Source organism: Salvelinus namaycush, chromosome 13, assembly GCF_016432855.1.
Source record: "Salvelinus namaycush isolate Seneca chromosome 13, SaNama_1.0, whole genome shotgun sequence".
NCBI lineage: Eukaryota > Metazoa > Chordata > Actinopteri > Salmoniformes > Salmonidae > Salvelinus > Salvelinus namaycush.
In genome coordinates this window covers 26397821-26414053 of record NC_052319.1, presented here as the reverse complement: position 1 = coordinate 26414053, position 16233 = coordinate 26397821, and the positions used below count along the sequence as shown (strand labels likewise).

Sequence of the window (16233 nt, the reverse complement as noted above, 5' to 3'; positions counted from 1 at the left end):
CATTTTGGAGGGAAATTATATTATAGGCTCTCACAATTAATTTGAGGATGTCATCGAATAAATAATATACTTGGCAAATAAATAAATAAAAAATGTAAAGAAATTATGCAATCAAACTGTTTTTATGTAATCCCAAATTTTTACTGAATGTGTGCAAAAAAAAAATCTACATTCATATTTTGCTACTTTCTGTCAAGTCCACTCATACAATTTGATGCATACGTTCGATTTATCGAACGTATGCACCACACAGAACGTACTGCAACTGCCTCTGCAACGCAATGCTGCAAGGCAAATGCAGCGTTCCATTGGAAATGAATGTACTTCTGGTGTATCGAAACGCAATGACACAGTCGGTGTGTTCGAAGCGTAAGTAGACATATCATAAGGCGTGACCTACATCACAAGGCGCAGACCGCGAGGCTTTGAGTTGAATATGGTGATGATTTCATCATAATCCAATGTATCTGTCAATTCACGCTCAAAAGACAGCAAACTGAAGTGGTTCAACCGGGCGCTTGTCATTGATGTGCGAAGATGATTTTTTAAATCCTAGTTGTTGTTGAGAAAAGTCTCTCCACACTGCATGATGTCATTGGAAGTGTGGCAATGATCCTTCACAGAGAGTTTATATTAGGGAAAATATCATCAGGGCAGCTCTGGCACTCTTGATGCTGGATGTTTTCCCTAATGAAATTGTGCCTACACTGTCTGACAATTTTACAAGCAGTTTTCGCTGCCGTGATGCGCTCACATCCCAATTACTAATATCATGCTTAATCATCATCTCTTGAGTTAGCTTGAGCTCTTTATCAAAGTCTCCCCCTGAGTTATCTCTGAACGTAGAAAAGCAGCTTTTGAGGATTTCAATTAAACCAATACAGTCCATCACAGATAATGTAGAGCTTTGTAATCCCTTTGTAGCAAAATCACTAGTGTCAAACAATTTACTAAACGTGACTAACAGGAATAAAAACGTCTTGTTCTAGATTTGTTGTAAGAGGGCATCGGCTTCTAATTTGGCTTGTCCACAAGCCTCTGAAAAATCTGCAAGAACCTCTAAAATGACATCTAGCAGTAACAGCACTTTACTCACTGACCCTGATTTTGAACTCCAACGTACATCTGTGGATCTTTCTAGCTCGATACATGGTCTATCGGGATGTAACTCTTTCTGTACTTCTATGAATCAAGCATGTCTGTGGGATCCACTCATAAGTGTGTAGCTGGTTTACTGTGTCAAAAAAAAGTACTGACATGTCCCGACACTTTTGCCGTGGTACACAGAACCAAATTCAAACGGTGGGAGTTGCAATGCACATATACCGCTTGCTTAAATGTTTGCTTTAGTAGGACATGTACCCCTCTGTTCCCTGACATGACTGAAGCGCCATCGAAACAAAAACCCACACACAGAGTGGGATCCAACTCCAGGGGTTGCAGCACTTCAAGTATTTTCAGAGAAATTCCTTATGCAGACAAATCAGCGGTTTCCATAAACCCAACAGCTCTTTCTTTAATCAGTCCAGCATGAATGTATCGGATGCACACAGCAATAAATTCTCGTTTAGATTATTCTTTATATTCATCTGCTAGTATGGCAAAATACGTGGAAGGCGCAGAATGAACTTCATCTTTTATCCTGCACAGTAACAATGACGCTGCACACTCCAGCAACTCGTTCTGAATTTCGGGGCTCATAAGAGTGGCATTGCGAGGTAGCATTAAGCCTGTTTTGTATTTCTGAGTCATACTTTGAGATGAAATTGGAGATTTCTAAAAAGTTACCTTTGTATTTTGCCTCTTCGGTTGCTCTATGTCCTCTGAGTGGAATGTCCTGCTTTGCACACATTATAAATATATCTATGACCACTTTAACATGTACACGGTTTATTTCTATAAAATCCATGTTTGCATCATCATGTATTTGGTTCAACATAATCCCTCGATTTCTAGGCCCATGGTTCGCCTTGTAGGATTCACATTTTGTAAGGGCACTAGCATGTAATTTGCTATTCTCGTGTTTGCAGCAAGCAATTCTTGTGAGTATCCAGTTTTTAAATCCATCTCGTACAAATCTGAATTAGACATTTGCCCCAGGAAAGTGCCTACAAAACTTACAATAAATTGCATATTTTGCTTTACTATACTCAATCCACACGAACTGGTCATACCACCTTGAAGAGAAGCAGCGTGATTTGCCATTTATCATACTTGAAGGGAACTTTACTAGCTTTGGTTGACAGGCTGGTTCATCAACCGCAGACAAATCTATCCGTAGACCTACTGCAGGTTCACCCCCGCCCGCAGCATCAAGAACGAGAGGAGACGGTGGGGTAGGCAAGCATGCCTGACTCAACGTGGCATTAGCGGTTGGTCTCATTCTGGAAGCTATCGGTAGATTGATCCAAATTATTTTCTGGCACACACAATTTTTCCTACAGACGTCTTTCTTTGAAAAACCTAGCGATCGACATTTGGTTTGCCATTGCTAGAACTACTAAATTACCTTAGCTGGGCTGGTGAGTCAATTCCAGTAAGCTAGCGCGGTAGAGCTTGCTATCTTATGCGCTACAAAGTTTAACCACTTGACGCTGTTCAGGTAAACCACCGTATGATTTTTCTTTTTAATGTAACCAATAGTCGGAAGACAACTTGATTGTCGCGGACTATTTATTTGATACATTATATTAAAATGACCCATAGAAAATGAATATCACGTGCATTTCTTTTTTTTTAAATTAATAAAATAAATACAAATAAAATTGTATATTGAAAAATAATAACTTGTTTGGGGTAGGCCTGAGATCAAACTGGGTAGGCTACGACCACGACCCAGGCTCCCCGTGGCTACGCCGCTGGTCTGTAGCCTAATAAACTGCATGGTTTTCCGAGTCGTAGTGGGAGGACAACACACATCATATCATTGTGATTCCAAGTTACCTTCGATATGGTTTTAATATCAATATTTGCGCATGCAGGCTTTTCCACCACCATTTCTCGCAAAATTAATTTGAAGAGATAAAAAGATCCCACCATGCCAAACGAACGAATTATCTGTCATTATTTATACAATTCTACCCGAAACTGTTTCCATCACAGCTGTAGTGATTTGTTTTATACAGTATGACTTTGCACGCATGGAAACGTGGTTATTGATATTAACAGAACAGGCATATATTTTCAGCCCTAGCCACAAGTGAGCCCAAACACATAGAGACACCCCAACCTGCCCAGGTAAGACCAGGGGCTTAATGCCTTACTTTCACATAGAAATGTATTGTGTAGAAAAGAGATGTCATGCTCAAGAAATAACCATTTCAGCTCTATATATTACATTTCTATCTGCAACATTTAGGATATTGAAGGAACCTTGAGACAGATCATTCAGATGAACAGTCGGGAGAGGAAAGAACTACAGAGCACAAAGACAAGAAAGGAAAGGGGAGATACGTAGTCAGTTGTACAACTGAATGCATTCAACTGAAATGTGTCTTCCGCATTTAACCCAACCCCTCTGAATCAGAGAGGTTGGGGGGGCTGCCTACATCCACGTCATCGGCGCCTGGGGAACAGTGGGTTAACTGCCTTGCTCGGGGGCAGAACGACAGGTCAAGTTAAATGATGAAGTTATTCAAGAGGATGAAGAGAAATAAGAGAAAATGGACAATAAAATAATAGTTTGTGATTTAAAAAAAAGCTGATTAAGAGGTAAAAGATTCCATGTCACCATGTGGCCTGAGTATGTTCATTTCAACATGGTGCCTTACTTTGAATAATGATAGGGCTCTCAAGCATCTCACACTTGACCGTGTGCATGCATGCGTCTCTAGGAGCTTGACCCACTGAACAAGACTATGAGCTTCCAGGCAGGGGAGGAGCTGAGGCACAGGGATTGGTCCGGGCATGATTGGCGCAGGTTGAAGGCACGCCCAGGTCAGAAGTGAGGAAGAGGTAGGGCCAGGCAGCACCACAGACCCTACTGGATGCCCTGGCTGAGATGGACGTGTCATCAGTGTGTACCACCATGGCTGTGCCTGAACTGGGTGAGTGAGGGTACACCTGCACACACATTGTTGCAGTTCCAGTTTTGGCTGTAATTTAGTGTAAGTGTTTTAAAGGGTCAGTGCAGTACTCTCCTCTTACCCCTAGGCACTGCAGAGGGAGAAGGGGAGGCTATAGGGGTGAGGAGACAGCCTGCTCCATGCCCTCTGCCAGGCTGCACCAACTACCACCATGGACTCTCTACCCCACTACAGGGACAGATTCACAAAGACATCATTCTGTGCAGTCTTTATTACATATGAAAGACCTTCAACTATGAGCCATGAAAGGTTAGGACAGTGAATCAATTCTCTTGCTTCCCTTTCTCCCTCTTAGAACCCTTGACTGAGAATGGGGGAGCAGAAGAGAGGGAGGAGGATGGTAAATCAGATGTGGAAGTGGACAAGGAACGTCTGGAGCCCAGGTCGGATGACGACGACACGCGAGTGTGACGCTCGGCTGATACCCACACTGATACAAGGTTCTTGTTTCACAAAGGTCTGCCTGATGTCAGCTACGTAAACTTTACAAAACAGAGATTGTGTCCTCAGTCAACAAAGACTGAGGACAATAATAAGCAAAAGCAGGAAAATTAGTGTTCATATTATTCTTTATTGTGAGACCATGACAAGACCTTGACCTAGGAAATGGATGCTTTTCTATGAAAGACAAAAGCCCTATCCTTATAATTGATCAACTGACTTGCATTTTTTTTCTCTTGGCTTTAAGTACTTGCATCTTGCGTCTTGCATTTTTCTAAACTGCAGGTTAAAATTTTGACCAAGGGCTACCTATTCTTGCCACAGGTTAAAGTATAACATAAGCAAGCATGGACAAGATGTCAATTATTTGGGCATTGAAAATGTTTCGGTATCGTTGTTGCTTGGAGGAACTTTAAAGAGTAAATAAAAATGATATACAAAGTACAACAAGTTTACATTTAAGATTCAGACAAATTAACAAAACATTTCCTTTTTCCAAAATAAAGCATTGTTTGTATAATATCTACAATTCTGAGCCATAGTCCCATACAGAGCAAGAAAAAAATCACAGTAAGAAAAAAAATAGCACAATGTTTGATCCCTCTGCCGTATTGGACTAGATATAAGGACCAAGTGCTTTTTGAGTGTAAACATCAATAGAATTTCCAGCAAGTCACTTCACTGGAACTCTAGCAAGACAGAGCAAGTTAGACAAGCATCCTTACTTATTCCTATGAATAAAGCCAGCAAAGCTCTGATAGACCATCAGTTTCCCAGCCAATCAGGCCTGTGAGTGCATCAGAGAGGAAGAGTTTCAGTCTGTGAGGGGGTAGTGATTGGTTGTCCCTCATCACTCCAGCTTTCCCATCAGAGATTCCATGGAAGACAGGAAGCTGGTGTCAAACTCCTGGTCGGAGAAACGGTCTACAGACCGTCGAGCATTGCGCCGGATCTCCAGCCGTGCCGACGGCGACAGTGCCAGGATGGTCTCCATGGCAGTAGCGTAGCTGTCCTCGCTGTCGGCCAGGAAGCCAGTCTGCCCGCCCTCATAGGGAACCACAATGTCCAGCTTGGGGCCGCCGGACTTGTGAGCCAGGATGACTGTCCCTGCAGCCATACATTCTACCACACCTGAGACAGGAGAGAGAGGATGCAGAGAGTAGGAACTGGGATCAGATGAATAAGTTTGGAATGTACAACACTTCTATTAAAAACAGATAATAAGATGGTATAGATAAAAATTCATACCTATGCCAAAATGCTCATTCCACATGGTGTGCAGACCAATGGTGGCGTCCACCAGCTCCCTCTTTAACTCGTCAAAGGGAACGTTAAGTTTAAACTCAACCCTTTCTGTCACACCCAGCTCCTGGCACAACCCCCTCAGCATCAGCACTCTATCATCATCCTCCTGGTTACGACAGCCACCAATCAACACCAGCCTTAGAGAATCCCGCCCTCCTGGACCTACCCCTTTCCTGTCCAGAAGCTTCCGGAAGGCCCTAATCTGCAGCCGGTGGTCTTTCTCTGGTCGGAACTGCCCCACGGACACTATCGAATGGCACTTCTTGTCATCGAGCCCCTCCCCTTCCACCTCATCCTCCAATGGGATGTTGAGGAAGGAGCGGACGTCGCAGGGAGGGTAGACCACACCGGTGCAGCTGGGTGCGCGCCACAGGGCCAGGATGTGGCCCAGTGTCCAGGTAGAGTTGACCATGACGACGTCGCTGCAGGAGCCAGCTAGGCCGTAGATCAGAGCGAAGGCACAGTAGTACATCACCTTGGCCATACTAAGAAGTGGGTTAGCAGAGATGTAGTCTGCATTGTTGAACCTGTTGGGATTATAGGAGGGAGTGTATCATCACAAATACTGCAGAGGCAAATCACAAGTTTGATAACAAAAACATTAACCAAACTATTAAAGAATACATTATCTGTGTCACAATAAATAACCATATCAACATGCTTTATGCAATTAAAATAAACAGTTCTGACCTTGGGTTTCTCTCTCTCACCACAGACAGCATGTCAGTACTGACGGTGGGGTAGTGCACATAGCTGCCCACCCTGCATCCTCCCAGGTAGCGGAAGATGGGCAGAGTGAAGGCATAGCCCATGGAGTCCATATAGAGGTCTGGTACGAAGGCAGTGAGGGCCTCCCAGCCCAGGAACATTGAGCCCATGCTCTGGCCCAGCAAGGTGAAGTGGGGGTAGGAGCTAGCCTCCACCAGGAGACGGTTCTTCAGGAATATGAAAGTCACTGGATGAGGCAGCCTGATGTTGAAGCGTTGTTGGGCGCCCTCGAGGATCTGCTCCCCTGTCACCCCTTGGTCACCGGTGTACACAACGAATGAAACGTTTGGGTATCTACGGGAGGGAAGAAACAGAAGAGACATAGCATATCAAGAAGATAGGTTATTAAGCTCATGAGCACTCCACGAATGCATTAAAATCTAACTATAGGCTCAGACTGCGTAAACCTACCTATTCTGAAGCGCTCTGAGGGCACACCAGAGCACCCGCTCCCCGCCCCCTCCTGCATTGCAGTAGGGGTGGAAGAAGGCCACAGTTGGGGAGCTGTTCTGAGCCAGGCGGGCTTTCCGACTCCTCTGCAGCCATATTCGGACACCCATGACGAGTAGAAACAGGAGCAGCGCCAGCACCAAGCTCAGATACACGCATGGCAGCACCATGGACCACAGTAATCTGTTTTCAAGACAAAAATAATTAAGGTTATAATACTAACTAACACCATGGTGGCTGGCTGACTGGTTCTGACTAGCTAGCCAACTAGGAATTAAACTCGTTTTTGACAATGGTTTGTCTATACAAATTACTCCGATTGTAAAATGTCTTCTCTTCATAGATATGGCTACTAACTAACGTTAGGTAGTTATGACGGTCACTTCATTCTTTATTCATATCCAGTTTCTGTTGCGAGAACTGTAACGTTAGACAGGTATCAGAAACAAAGCAGCATAATTTATTCATTGATTATTACCTGATTAAGTCACATAAGCACAGAGACAGATAGTCATGATGATGATCATGGCCAACCATCTTGACAACACAACACAAACTTTGACACCGGAAGTGGTTGTAAAGCTTTCTCAAAAATATGTCGTTACAGCCACCGTCATAAACTTCAACACTTTTTCTACAATTAATCTTCTTAAAACGTGATTTGAAACCGAACACCAACCTTAACCACACTGCTAGTAAGACCAAAAAGAAAATGTTAATTTTAAAGAATTTATACGATATAGCCAATTTTGACTTTGCCGCTGTGGTAAGTAACGTTAGTGATAGCCGAAGATGTTCGCCTTTTCCTGTAGCTGTCTGCTCCCCCTCCTCTTCTATGGTATTATGGCGGTCTGCAAACATACTCTAAGTTAGCGGTGCATGCCTCCACCTACTGTGTGGGCTGTGTCTGCATACTGTTCTGGAGTGTGAATTCACTAGCTATTTGTATTTGTCATGGATTCCTGGGGTCCAGCAAAATTAAGACAGGTATACAATTTTAAAAACATTACAATACATTCACAACAGATTTCACAACACATTAAGTGTGTGCCCTCAGGCCACTACTCTATTACCACATATCTACAAAATATCTACAAAACCCATGTGAACGTGTGTGTATAGTGCGTATGTTATCGTGTGTTTGTATGCATGTGTCTGTGCCTATGTTTGTGTTGCTTCACAGTCCTCGCTGTTCCATAAGGTGCATTGTTATCTGTTTTATTAAATCTAATTTTACTGCTTGCATGAGTTACTTGATGTGGAATAGAGTTCCATGTAGTCGTGGCTCTATGTAGCACTGTGCGCCTCCCATAGTCTGTTCTGGACTTGGGGACTGTGAAGAGACCTCTGGTGGCATGTCTTGTGGGGTATGCATGGGTGTCTGAGCTGTGTGCCAGTAGTTCAAACAGACAGCTCGGTGCATTCAACATGTCAATACCTCTCACAAATACAAGTAGTGATGAAGTCAATCTCTCCTCCACTTTGATCCGGGAGAGATTTACACGCATAGTATTAATGTTAGCTCTCTGTGTACATCTAAGGGCCAGCCTTGCTGCCCTGTTCTGAGCCAATTGCAATTTTCCTAAGTCCCTCTTTGTGGTACCTGACCACACGATTGAACAGTAGTCCAGGTGCGACAAAACTAGGGCCTGTAAGACCTGCCTTGCTGTTAAGAAGGCAGATAAGTGCTTTATTATGGACAGACCTCCCTATCTTAGCTACTGTTGTATCAACATGTTTTGACCATGCCAATTTACAATCAAGGGTTACTCCAAGCAGTTTAGTCACCTCAATGTGCTCAATTTCCACATTATTTACATTTACATTTAAGTCATTTAGCAGACGCTCTTATCCAGAGCGACTTACAAATTGGTGACGAATTCATGACAAGATTTAGTTTAGGTTTAGTGAATGCTTTTAGTTTTTGAAATGTATGACTAACTTATTCCTTGCCACCCATTCTGAAACTAACTGCAGCTCTTTGTTGAGTGTTGCAGTCATTTCAGTCGCTGTAGTAGCTGAGGTGTTTAGTGTTGAGTCATCCTCATACATAGACACACTGGCTTTACTCAAAGCCAGTGGCATGTTGTTAGTAAAGATTTTAAAAAGTAAGGGGCCTAGACAGCTGCCCTGGGGAATTCCTGATTCTACCTGGATTATGTAGGATAGGCTTCCATTAAAGAACACCCTCTGTGTTCTGTTAGACAAGTAACTCTTTATCCAAAATATTGCAGTGGGGTGTAATGCCATAGTACATACGTTTTTCCAGCGGCAGACTATGATCGATAATGTCAAAAGCTGCCCTGAAGTCTAACAAGACAGCCCCCACAATCTTTTTATTATCAATTTCTCTCAGCCAATCATCAGTCATTTGTGTAAGTGTTGTGCTTGTTGAATGTCCTTCCCTATAAGCATGCTGAAAGTCTGTTGTCAATTTGTTTACTATAAAATAGCATTGTATCTGGTCAAACACAATTTTTTTCCTAAAGTTTTCTAGGGGTTGGTAACAGGTTGGCCATTTGAGCCAGTAAAGGGGGCTTTACTATTCTTAGGTACAGGAATTACTTTTGCTTCCCTCCAGGTCTGAGGACTCACACTTTCTAGTAGGCTTAAATTGAAGATATGGTAAATAGGAGTGGCAATATGATCCGCAGTAGTTTTCCATCCAAGTTGTCAGACCCCGGTGGCTTGTCATTGTTGATAGACAACAATAATTTTTTCACCTCTTCCACACTCACTTTACGGAATTCAAAATCACAATACTTGTCTCTCATAATTTGGTCAGATATACTTGGATGGGTAGTCAGCGTTTGTTTCTGGCATGTCATGCCTAAGTTTGCTAATCTTGCCAATGAAAAAATCATTAAAGTACTTGGCAATACCAGTGGGTTTTGTGATGAATGAGCCATCTGATTCAATGAATGATGGAGCAGAGTTTGCCTTTTTGCCCAAAATTTCATTGAAGGTGCTCCAAAACTTTTCCCTATCATTCTTTGTCATTTATCTTTGTTTCATAGTGTAGTTTCTTCTTTTTATTCAGTTTAGTTAGATGATTTCTCAATTTTCAGTGTTTGCCAATCAGTTGTGCAGCCACTTATTTGCCATTACTTTGGCCTCATCCCTCTCAACCATACATCTTCTTCTCTTTTTCTTCTAAGGTTTTATAGCGTACTACAACTAATGTTGTATTGCCGCCACCACCTGGACGGGGGTAAAAAAAAAAAAAAATTTAAATGCCATTACACTACTAATAAAAAAGAGTTACAAAACTCGTCTCACTCCTTCAGTCATTCAAAAAATAATTTGTCAAGCTATCTGTTGAGGTGCATGTCTGTGATTGGTCCATATTTTGTTTGTTTAAATAACAAGTCAGACTTAAAGCGACACAACTAGTATTCAGAAATACTTTATTTTAATTGGAGGTCAATGGAAAATTTAAAGACATTAAAAGTGCCATAATTATGGGAGTTTTCACATGCGCTTGCTGTGCAAATTACATGTTTTGCAGACAACTACTCAAGGCTATATAAAGACAGTGACATCAGTAGACATTATGGTAAGGTTACAATTTGCCACAAGATTAGTAGAGCTGATGAGATAGATATTCAGAGGTCTTTGGCTATTAAGGCCAAGATACAGTAGCCTCAGTATTGGTTCCTTCATAGTCATGTTAGTCGTTCACTATTGTGAGTTGTGTCTTCTCCATACAGAAGACTGGAGAGACTCTTGGTCTGGTTCTTGAAGTTCCAGTGGCATGCTGGGGTGCAGGCATAGAAGATGAAGGGCACCCTGTGTAGTCCGAAGATATTGTAGCAGGGCCGGATCACCTTGAGTCCAGGTCCGTACATAGGACCCCTACAGCAGTCACACACACCCACCCTGGGGACAAAAAAAAACACACACACTATCAATGAAACAGTCATCTCTTTTACCTTAAAAAAAAAAACATGGAGTTCATCCTTTATACTGTGTATTTATTTAGTTGAATCTGATCAGGGTCGTGTAAATAGGCTACCTGCTAAGGGCCAACTGTGCCTCAGGGGGAAGGCTGGCGTAGCGCAGACAGGTGTCTGTGAGAGAGAGGGTCATAGTGGCTGAGTGTTGCAGATCCTGGGGAGAGTTCCAGCTGCAGCCCTTCCAAAAGTAGGGGTGCATGTAGTTGTTGGAGATCCTGAGCTGGGTGAGGGAGAGGCGCAGGGCCCCACAGGGCAGGCCAGGCAGCTGGTTCCCCTCCACATTCAGGTACTCCAGAGTCCTGCAGACAGAGGTGTTCTGTTACATTTAAATAACAACACAAGGTGGGTACTATACAAAGGTGGTGGTGGTAGGTGAGTTACCCCCATACAATATAAGACCTTGGAAAAAGCTCCATATCATGGTCTTTGCAGGCTTACTGCCTACTCTAGACTGTACCTGAGTTTTCTGATGTCATTTGATAGGGATGAGAGAAGGTTGTAGGATACATCTAGAAACTGCAGGGTGGGCAGCTGGTACAGCCTGTAGGTAGGACCAACAGCACAGGACTCAGATCTGGGAGACCGACAGAGACTTCTAACAGCAGGGTAGGTTTATAACACTGTGTATAACAAGTTCCCAACCCTGTAGCGCTCCCTTGTGGCTTACTCTGACGGCAGGGAGGTGATCTTGCAGAAGGAGATGACAAAGGTTTTGAGCCTGGTGAGTCTGTGGATGCCGGTGGGTATCTCCTCTATGGGGTTGTCTCTCATCTTCAGCACCTCCAACTGCATGAGCTCATACACCTGTTTAAAGAGAGAGAGGAGAAGAGATATTTGGAAGTTGTCTTGCCATGGAATTGCAATGACATTTTGCAACATGCTTTCAGAACCCCCTTTTCAGATAAATAGGCTCTAAAACAGGGTTCCCCAACTGGCGGCCTGCGGGCCTAATTTGGCCCACGGGTGATTTTATTTGGCCCCCCAACTTTTCCGAGCATTTTATTTTTTTATTTTATTGTTGGACATAAAAGACTGTAACAACACCAGCAAATCAGCTCCAAGTGATTTTAATTTTGGAAATCTGTTTCAAAGTATTCCAAAACATAATAGAGAGATATACTGTATGTGATCGCATACAAATGTAAGCAAGGTTTGAAATTATTCGTTTAGGTCAAATATCTAGTTGATGATCACTGCTCTAAAATTACCCCAGTATATTGGAAAGACATGCTCATGGTTTGCCTCAGTTCATAAGGCATCTCACCTCCACTGGGAAGATAGTGAAGTCATTGAAGGACAGGTTGAGGTAGAGCAGGCTCTGGGCCAGAGGAGTCAGATCAGGAAGCAGGGCAATGAAGTGGGCCTGAGAAAACACACAGTAAATTCCTCAGTCAAGGTTCAGAGAAAAAGGGAAGCTCTAGCTTACATATTCCTCTTCAACTTCCTGTTATGCTAAATTTGAGAGACAGTTGTTTCATTTCCTTTTAATGTTAGTCAGAATAAGTGATGTCTGTGTTTCTGTCGCTCTCAAGAATGCTGCAAAGAGTCTGAGAACAAAGGTTTTCAATACATAAGGAATAACTTATAAAACAATAAGAAAATGATATATAAATAATTGGCAAAGAGACTTGTAGAATTTGACACACACCCACACAAACACACACACAGTAAGCAACACACAGCACCTTCAGGGTGAGTGCCTTGCCCCCCTCTGTCAGACAGTCCAGTATGGCCAGCTCAGATGGGTTGATGGCCTCTCCAGAGTGCCTGAACGGGGAGTGGGTCCGCCGAGAGCCCTGGAAGTGCTTGGTAGTCACAGAGTTCAGGATCACCTCCGTTCCTGCTCAAAGGAAAAGTTGATTTATTTGCTACAAGAAAAACAGAACTTGGCTTTGTACAAACAACTCAATAGTGTTAGTTTTGTCATAGTAAGTTAGAAGGCAAACATGTTCTTGCCTAGGTATAGATTTTCCTGCTTCTGAACAGCTTGTCTTTCCCCTGGGGGTACCCAGATCTCCACAGACTTCTGTTCAGACCTGCAGGTCCCATCTCCCAAACAGCTCCGCCGACACATCATCTGAGTTTGCACCTCCATACGGATCAATGCTGCCAGCTCTTATCAGATAACACACAACAAATGCTAACAACACACACAATACGCATGAAGAAACAGTACACCACTGTAACTTACACAAGCAAGCATCCTTGTCACACAATACTCACTAAATAATACACTAGTACTGGTGCATAATGAACACACCACAATCTGGATTATAGCCTACTACAATGGTAGATAATCTTTTAACATATTATATGCAGTATGTACCGCATATGATTTGCTTCTGTGGGATCCTGGTCTTGGCCTCTGGCAATTTCTCAGTGGACATCAGCTGCTTGGACACCTCAGTCTGCTGCCCTTTGTGCAGCTCCATCAGGAAAAGCCCAACCAGCTTCCTGTAGTTGCAGCGAGACAGGGCCACTTTCTTCAGGCCCTCTAGTGACTGAGCCCCACAGCCGCCATTAGGGTCCCGCAGAAAGTCATTGAAGCTAAAGCTAGGGGGAAAGGGGATGTATCTGGGGTCTGTCTTGAGGAGGTCAAGGAGGGGGATTTTGGGGAGAGTGCGTGGCGGTTTACAGGGGAAGCCCTCAATTATTTTAGGTATTAGCATGGATGGGACCGAGGTCAGGGGAGTGGGAGCCGCCCTAAAGGCTGCAGGGTCATAGTCCCAAAGAGGAAGCATGTGGCAGCTTGACTCACTCCGCTCGGTGGCACTGTCCTTCAGATCCCTTCTCTCTGTTGAGGGCAATGAGTCTATGATTGTACCTGGAAGAAACAAATTTCCCATGGCAAATTGGGATAACAGTTGGATCAAACGTAGATAGTGCTGACCAATATTTTTGTTATTTTTCATTTTTTAAACAACTAATTGACCAACGATTCAATTATTTGAATTCCATTTCATTCATTTTTATTCTGTGAGCTCAATGCACACATTGCACAGTCTCTCTAGAGATAAATCAGATCCAGCCTGAACTGTGTGATGTTGTACGGAGTTGTAGTTTCCAACAGGCCAATATTCTCCATAGTTTAGCTCATAAAACGTGGTAATAAACTACAATGACCATAATCCATTGCGCATCTGCTTGTCCAGTCTGTGTTTCTTTTACAAATGCGCAATTGTGAGGGGATATAAGAGAGCAGTTGTACGCAAGGTATCTCTACCTGAAAATACATGATCTAAGTGATTAATAGTTGGTATTCAGCAGACATAAAAGTATGCCTTATTTACTTTGAAGAACTACAAAATTGTGATTTTGTCAGAAAGCATAGGCAGCAGTGAGAACAAATGTGATTTACACAACTTAAATATTTTATTAAAATAAAGTAATGTGAACAAATGGTTAATAAGTGATAAGCAGTAATGGGCAGTCACTACCATCATGGGACTTTTATTAATTGTTTTATTCTGTGCTGTTACAGCATTCAACCCAATTAATCGGAATCAAAAACATGATTATTTTTTAATAATCAAACCCGAAACCGAACCGACCTCAAAAAGCACTAATCGCTCAGCACAAAACATAGATGAAGGAGGATAAGAATGGCATGCTTCCTGCTAATTGTCTATATAATTTCTATAGTTATCAAGTGCAATGAGACATGCTAAATGAAGGTAATATAACCCAGGGATTGACAAGCACTTGCCCATCAAATCAGGAATATTTTTTGGTTGCCCGAAGATTATTATCACTTGCCCGAAAATGTTAATTCGCTTTTTACATGCATAAGTGTCATATATTGCCTGCCTTTCACCTACACATAGGGGAGAAATAAGAAAGATCAGTACTGTAATTCTTTGTATTTTGGTTGTTCTCAGAGGATGCGCAATTTGCCCGATTGACATAAATTGTCTGTCTTTCGGAATGTTCTTGCAATTTTTTCATAAAACGTGTCTAGAACATTAATATTGTATATTCTGAGAACATGGCAACCATGTCCTGTGTATGTTTGGTGGGACGTTAATGGAATATTCTCCTACCCTGAAAAAAACTGGGCACATGAATGTTCTTGCAACGTTCCATGAAATGCATCAAGAACATTAATGTTGTATACTGAACAAAAATATAAACGCAACATGTAAAGTGTTGGTCCCATGTTTCATGTGGGCTGAAATAAAAGATCCCAGAAATGTTCCACACGCACAAAAAGCAAATTTCTCTTAAATGTTGTGCACAAATTTGTTTACATCCCTGTTCATGAGAATTTTCTCCTTTGCCAAGATAATCCATCCACCTGTTAGGTGTGGTATACCAAGAAGCTGATTAAACAGCATGATTATTACACAGATGCATCTTGTGCTGGGGACAATAAAAGGCCACTCTAAAATGTGAGGTGACTGAAGGAATGTCCACTAAAGCTGTTACCAGAGAATTTAATGTTTATTTCTCTAGCATGTCGTTTTAGAGAATTTGGCAGTACATCCAACAGGCCTCAACCGCAGACCATGTGTAACCACGCCAACCCAGGACCTCTACATCTGGCTTCTTCACCTGCGGGATCATCTGAGACCAGCCACCCGGACAGCTGATGAAACTGTGGAATTGCACAACCGAAGAATGTCTGCACAAACTGTCAGAAACCGTCTAAAGGAAGCTCATCTGCGTGCTTGTCATCCTCACCAGGGTCTTTACCTGACTGCAGTTTGGCGTCGTAACCGACTTCAGTGGGCAAATGCTCACCTTCGATGGCCTCTGGCACGCTGGAGAAGTGTGCTCTTCATGGATTAATCCGGTTTCAACTGTACTGGGCAGTTGTGTGGGCGAGCGGTTTTCTGATGTCAACGCTCATGAACAGAGTGCTCCATGGTGGCGGTGGGGTTATGGTATGGGCAGGCATAAGCTACGAACAACGAACATATTGCATTTTATTGATGGCAATTTCAATGCACAGAGATACCATCACAAGATCCTGAGGGCCATTGTCATGCCATTCATCCACCACAATTACCTCATGTTTCAGCATGATAATGCACAGCCCCATGTCGCAAGGATCTGTACACAATTCCTGGAAGCTGAAAATGTCCCAGTTCTTCCATGGCCTGCATACTCACCAGAAATGTCACCCATTGAGCATGTTTGTGATGTTCTGGATCGACGTGTATGACAGCATGTTCCAGTTCCGCCAATATTCAACAATTTCGCACAGAGATTGAAGAGAAGTGGGACAA

The 16233-nt window shown here is 42.8% G+C and overlaps 2 protein-coding genes across 3 annotated transcripts; both read right to left on the bottom strand.

The window, feature by feature from the left end:
- Positions 1-4636: 4636 nt before the first annotated feature.
- On the bottom strand, positions 4637-7869 carry LOC120058378 (GDP-Man:Man(3)GlcNAc(2)-PP-Dol alpha-1,2-mannosyltransferase-like). 2 transcript variants are annotated; one of them, XM_039007001.1, is made up of 5 exons: positions 7729-7869; positions 7011-7232; positions 6522-6893; positions 5775-6358; positions 4637-5657 (listed from the first exon to the last, which is right to left on the bottom strand). In XM_039007001.1, the coding sequence occupies exons 2-5, from the start codon at positions 7217-7219 to the stop codon at positions 5377-5379; spliced, it is 1446 nt and encodes a 481-aa protein (XP_038862929.1). In that variant the 5' UTR covers positions 7220-7232; positions 7729-7869; the 3' UTR covers positions 4637-5376. The 2 variants fall into 2 exon arrangements, with proteins under 2 accessions (XP_038862929.1, XP_038862928.1); XM_039007000.1 differs by lacking the exon at positions 7729-7869 and adding an exon at positions 7528-7708.
- Positions 7870-10714: 2845 nt separating this feature from the next.
- LOC120058055 (leucine-rich repeat-containing protein 63) lies at positions 10715-13746 on the bottom strand. The gene is made up of 7 exons (XM_039006536.1): positions 13332-13746; positions 12691-12845; positions 12270-12368; positions 11673-11809; positions 11463-11546; positions 11065-11304; positions 10715-10928 (listed from the first exon to the last, which is right to left on the bottom strand). The coding sequence occupies exons 1-7, from the start codon at positions 13744-13746 to the stop codon at positions 10715-10717; spliced, it is 1344 nt and encodes a 447-aa protein (XP_038862464.1).
- Positions 13747-16233: the final 2487 nt, after the last annotated feature.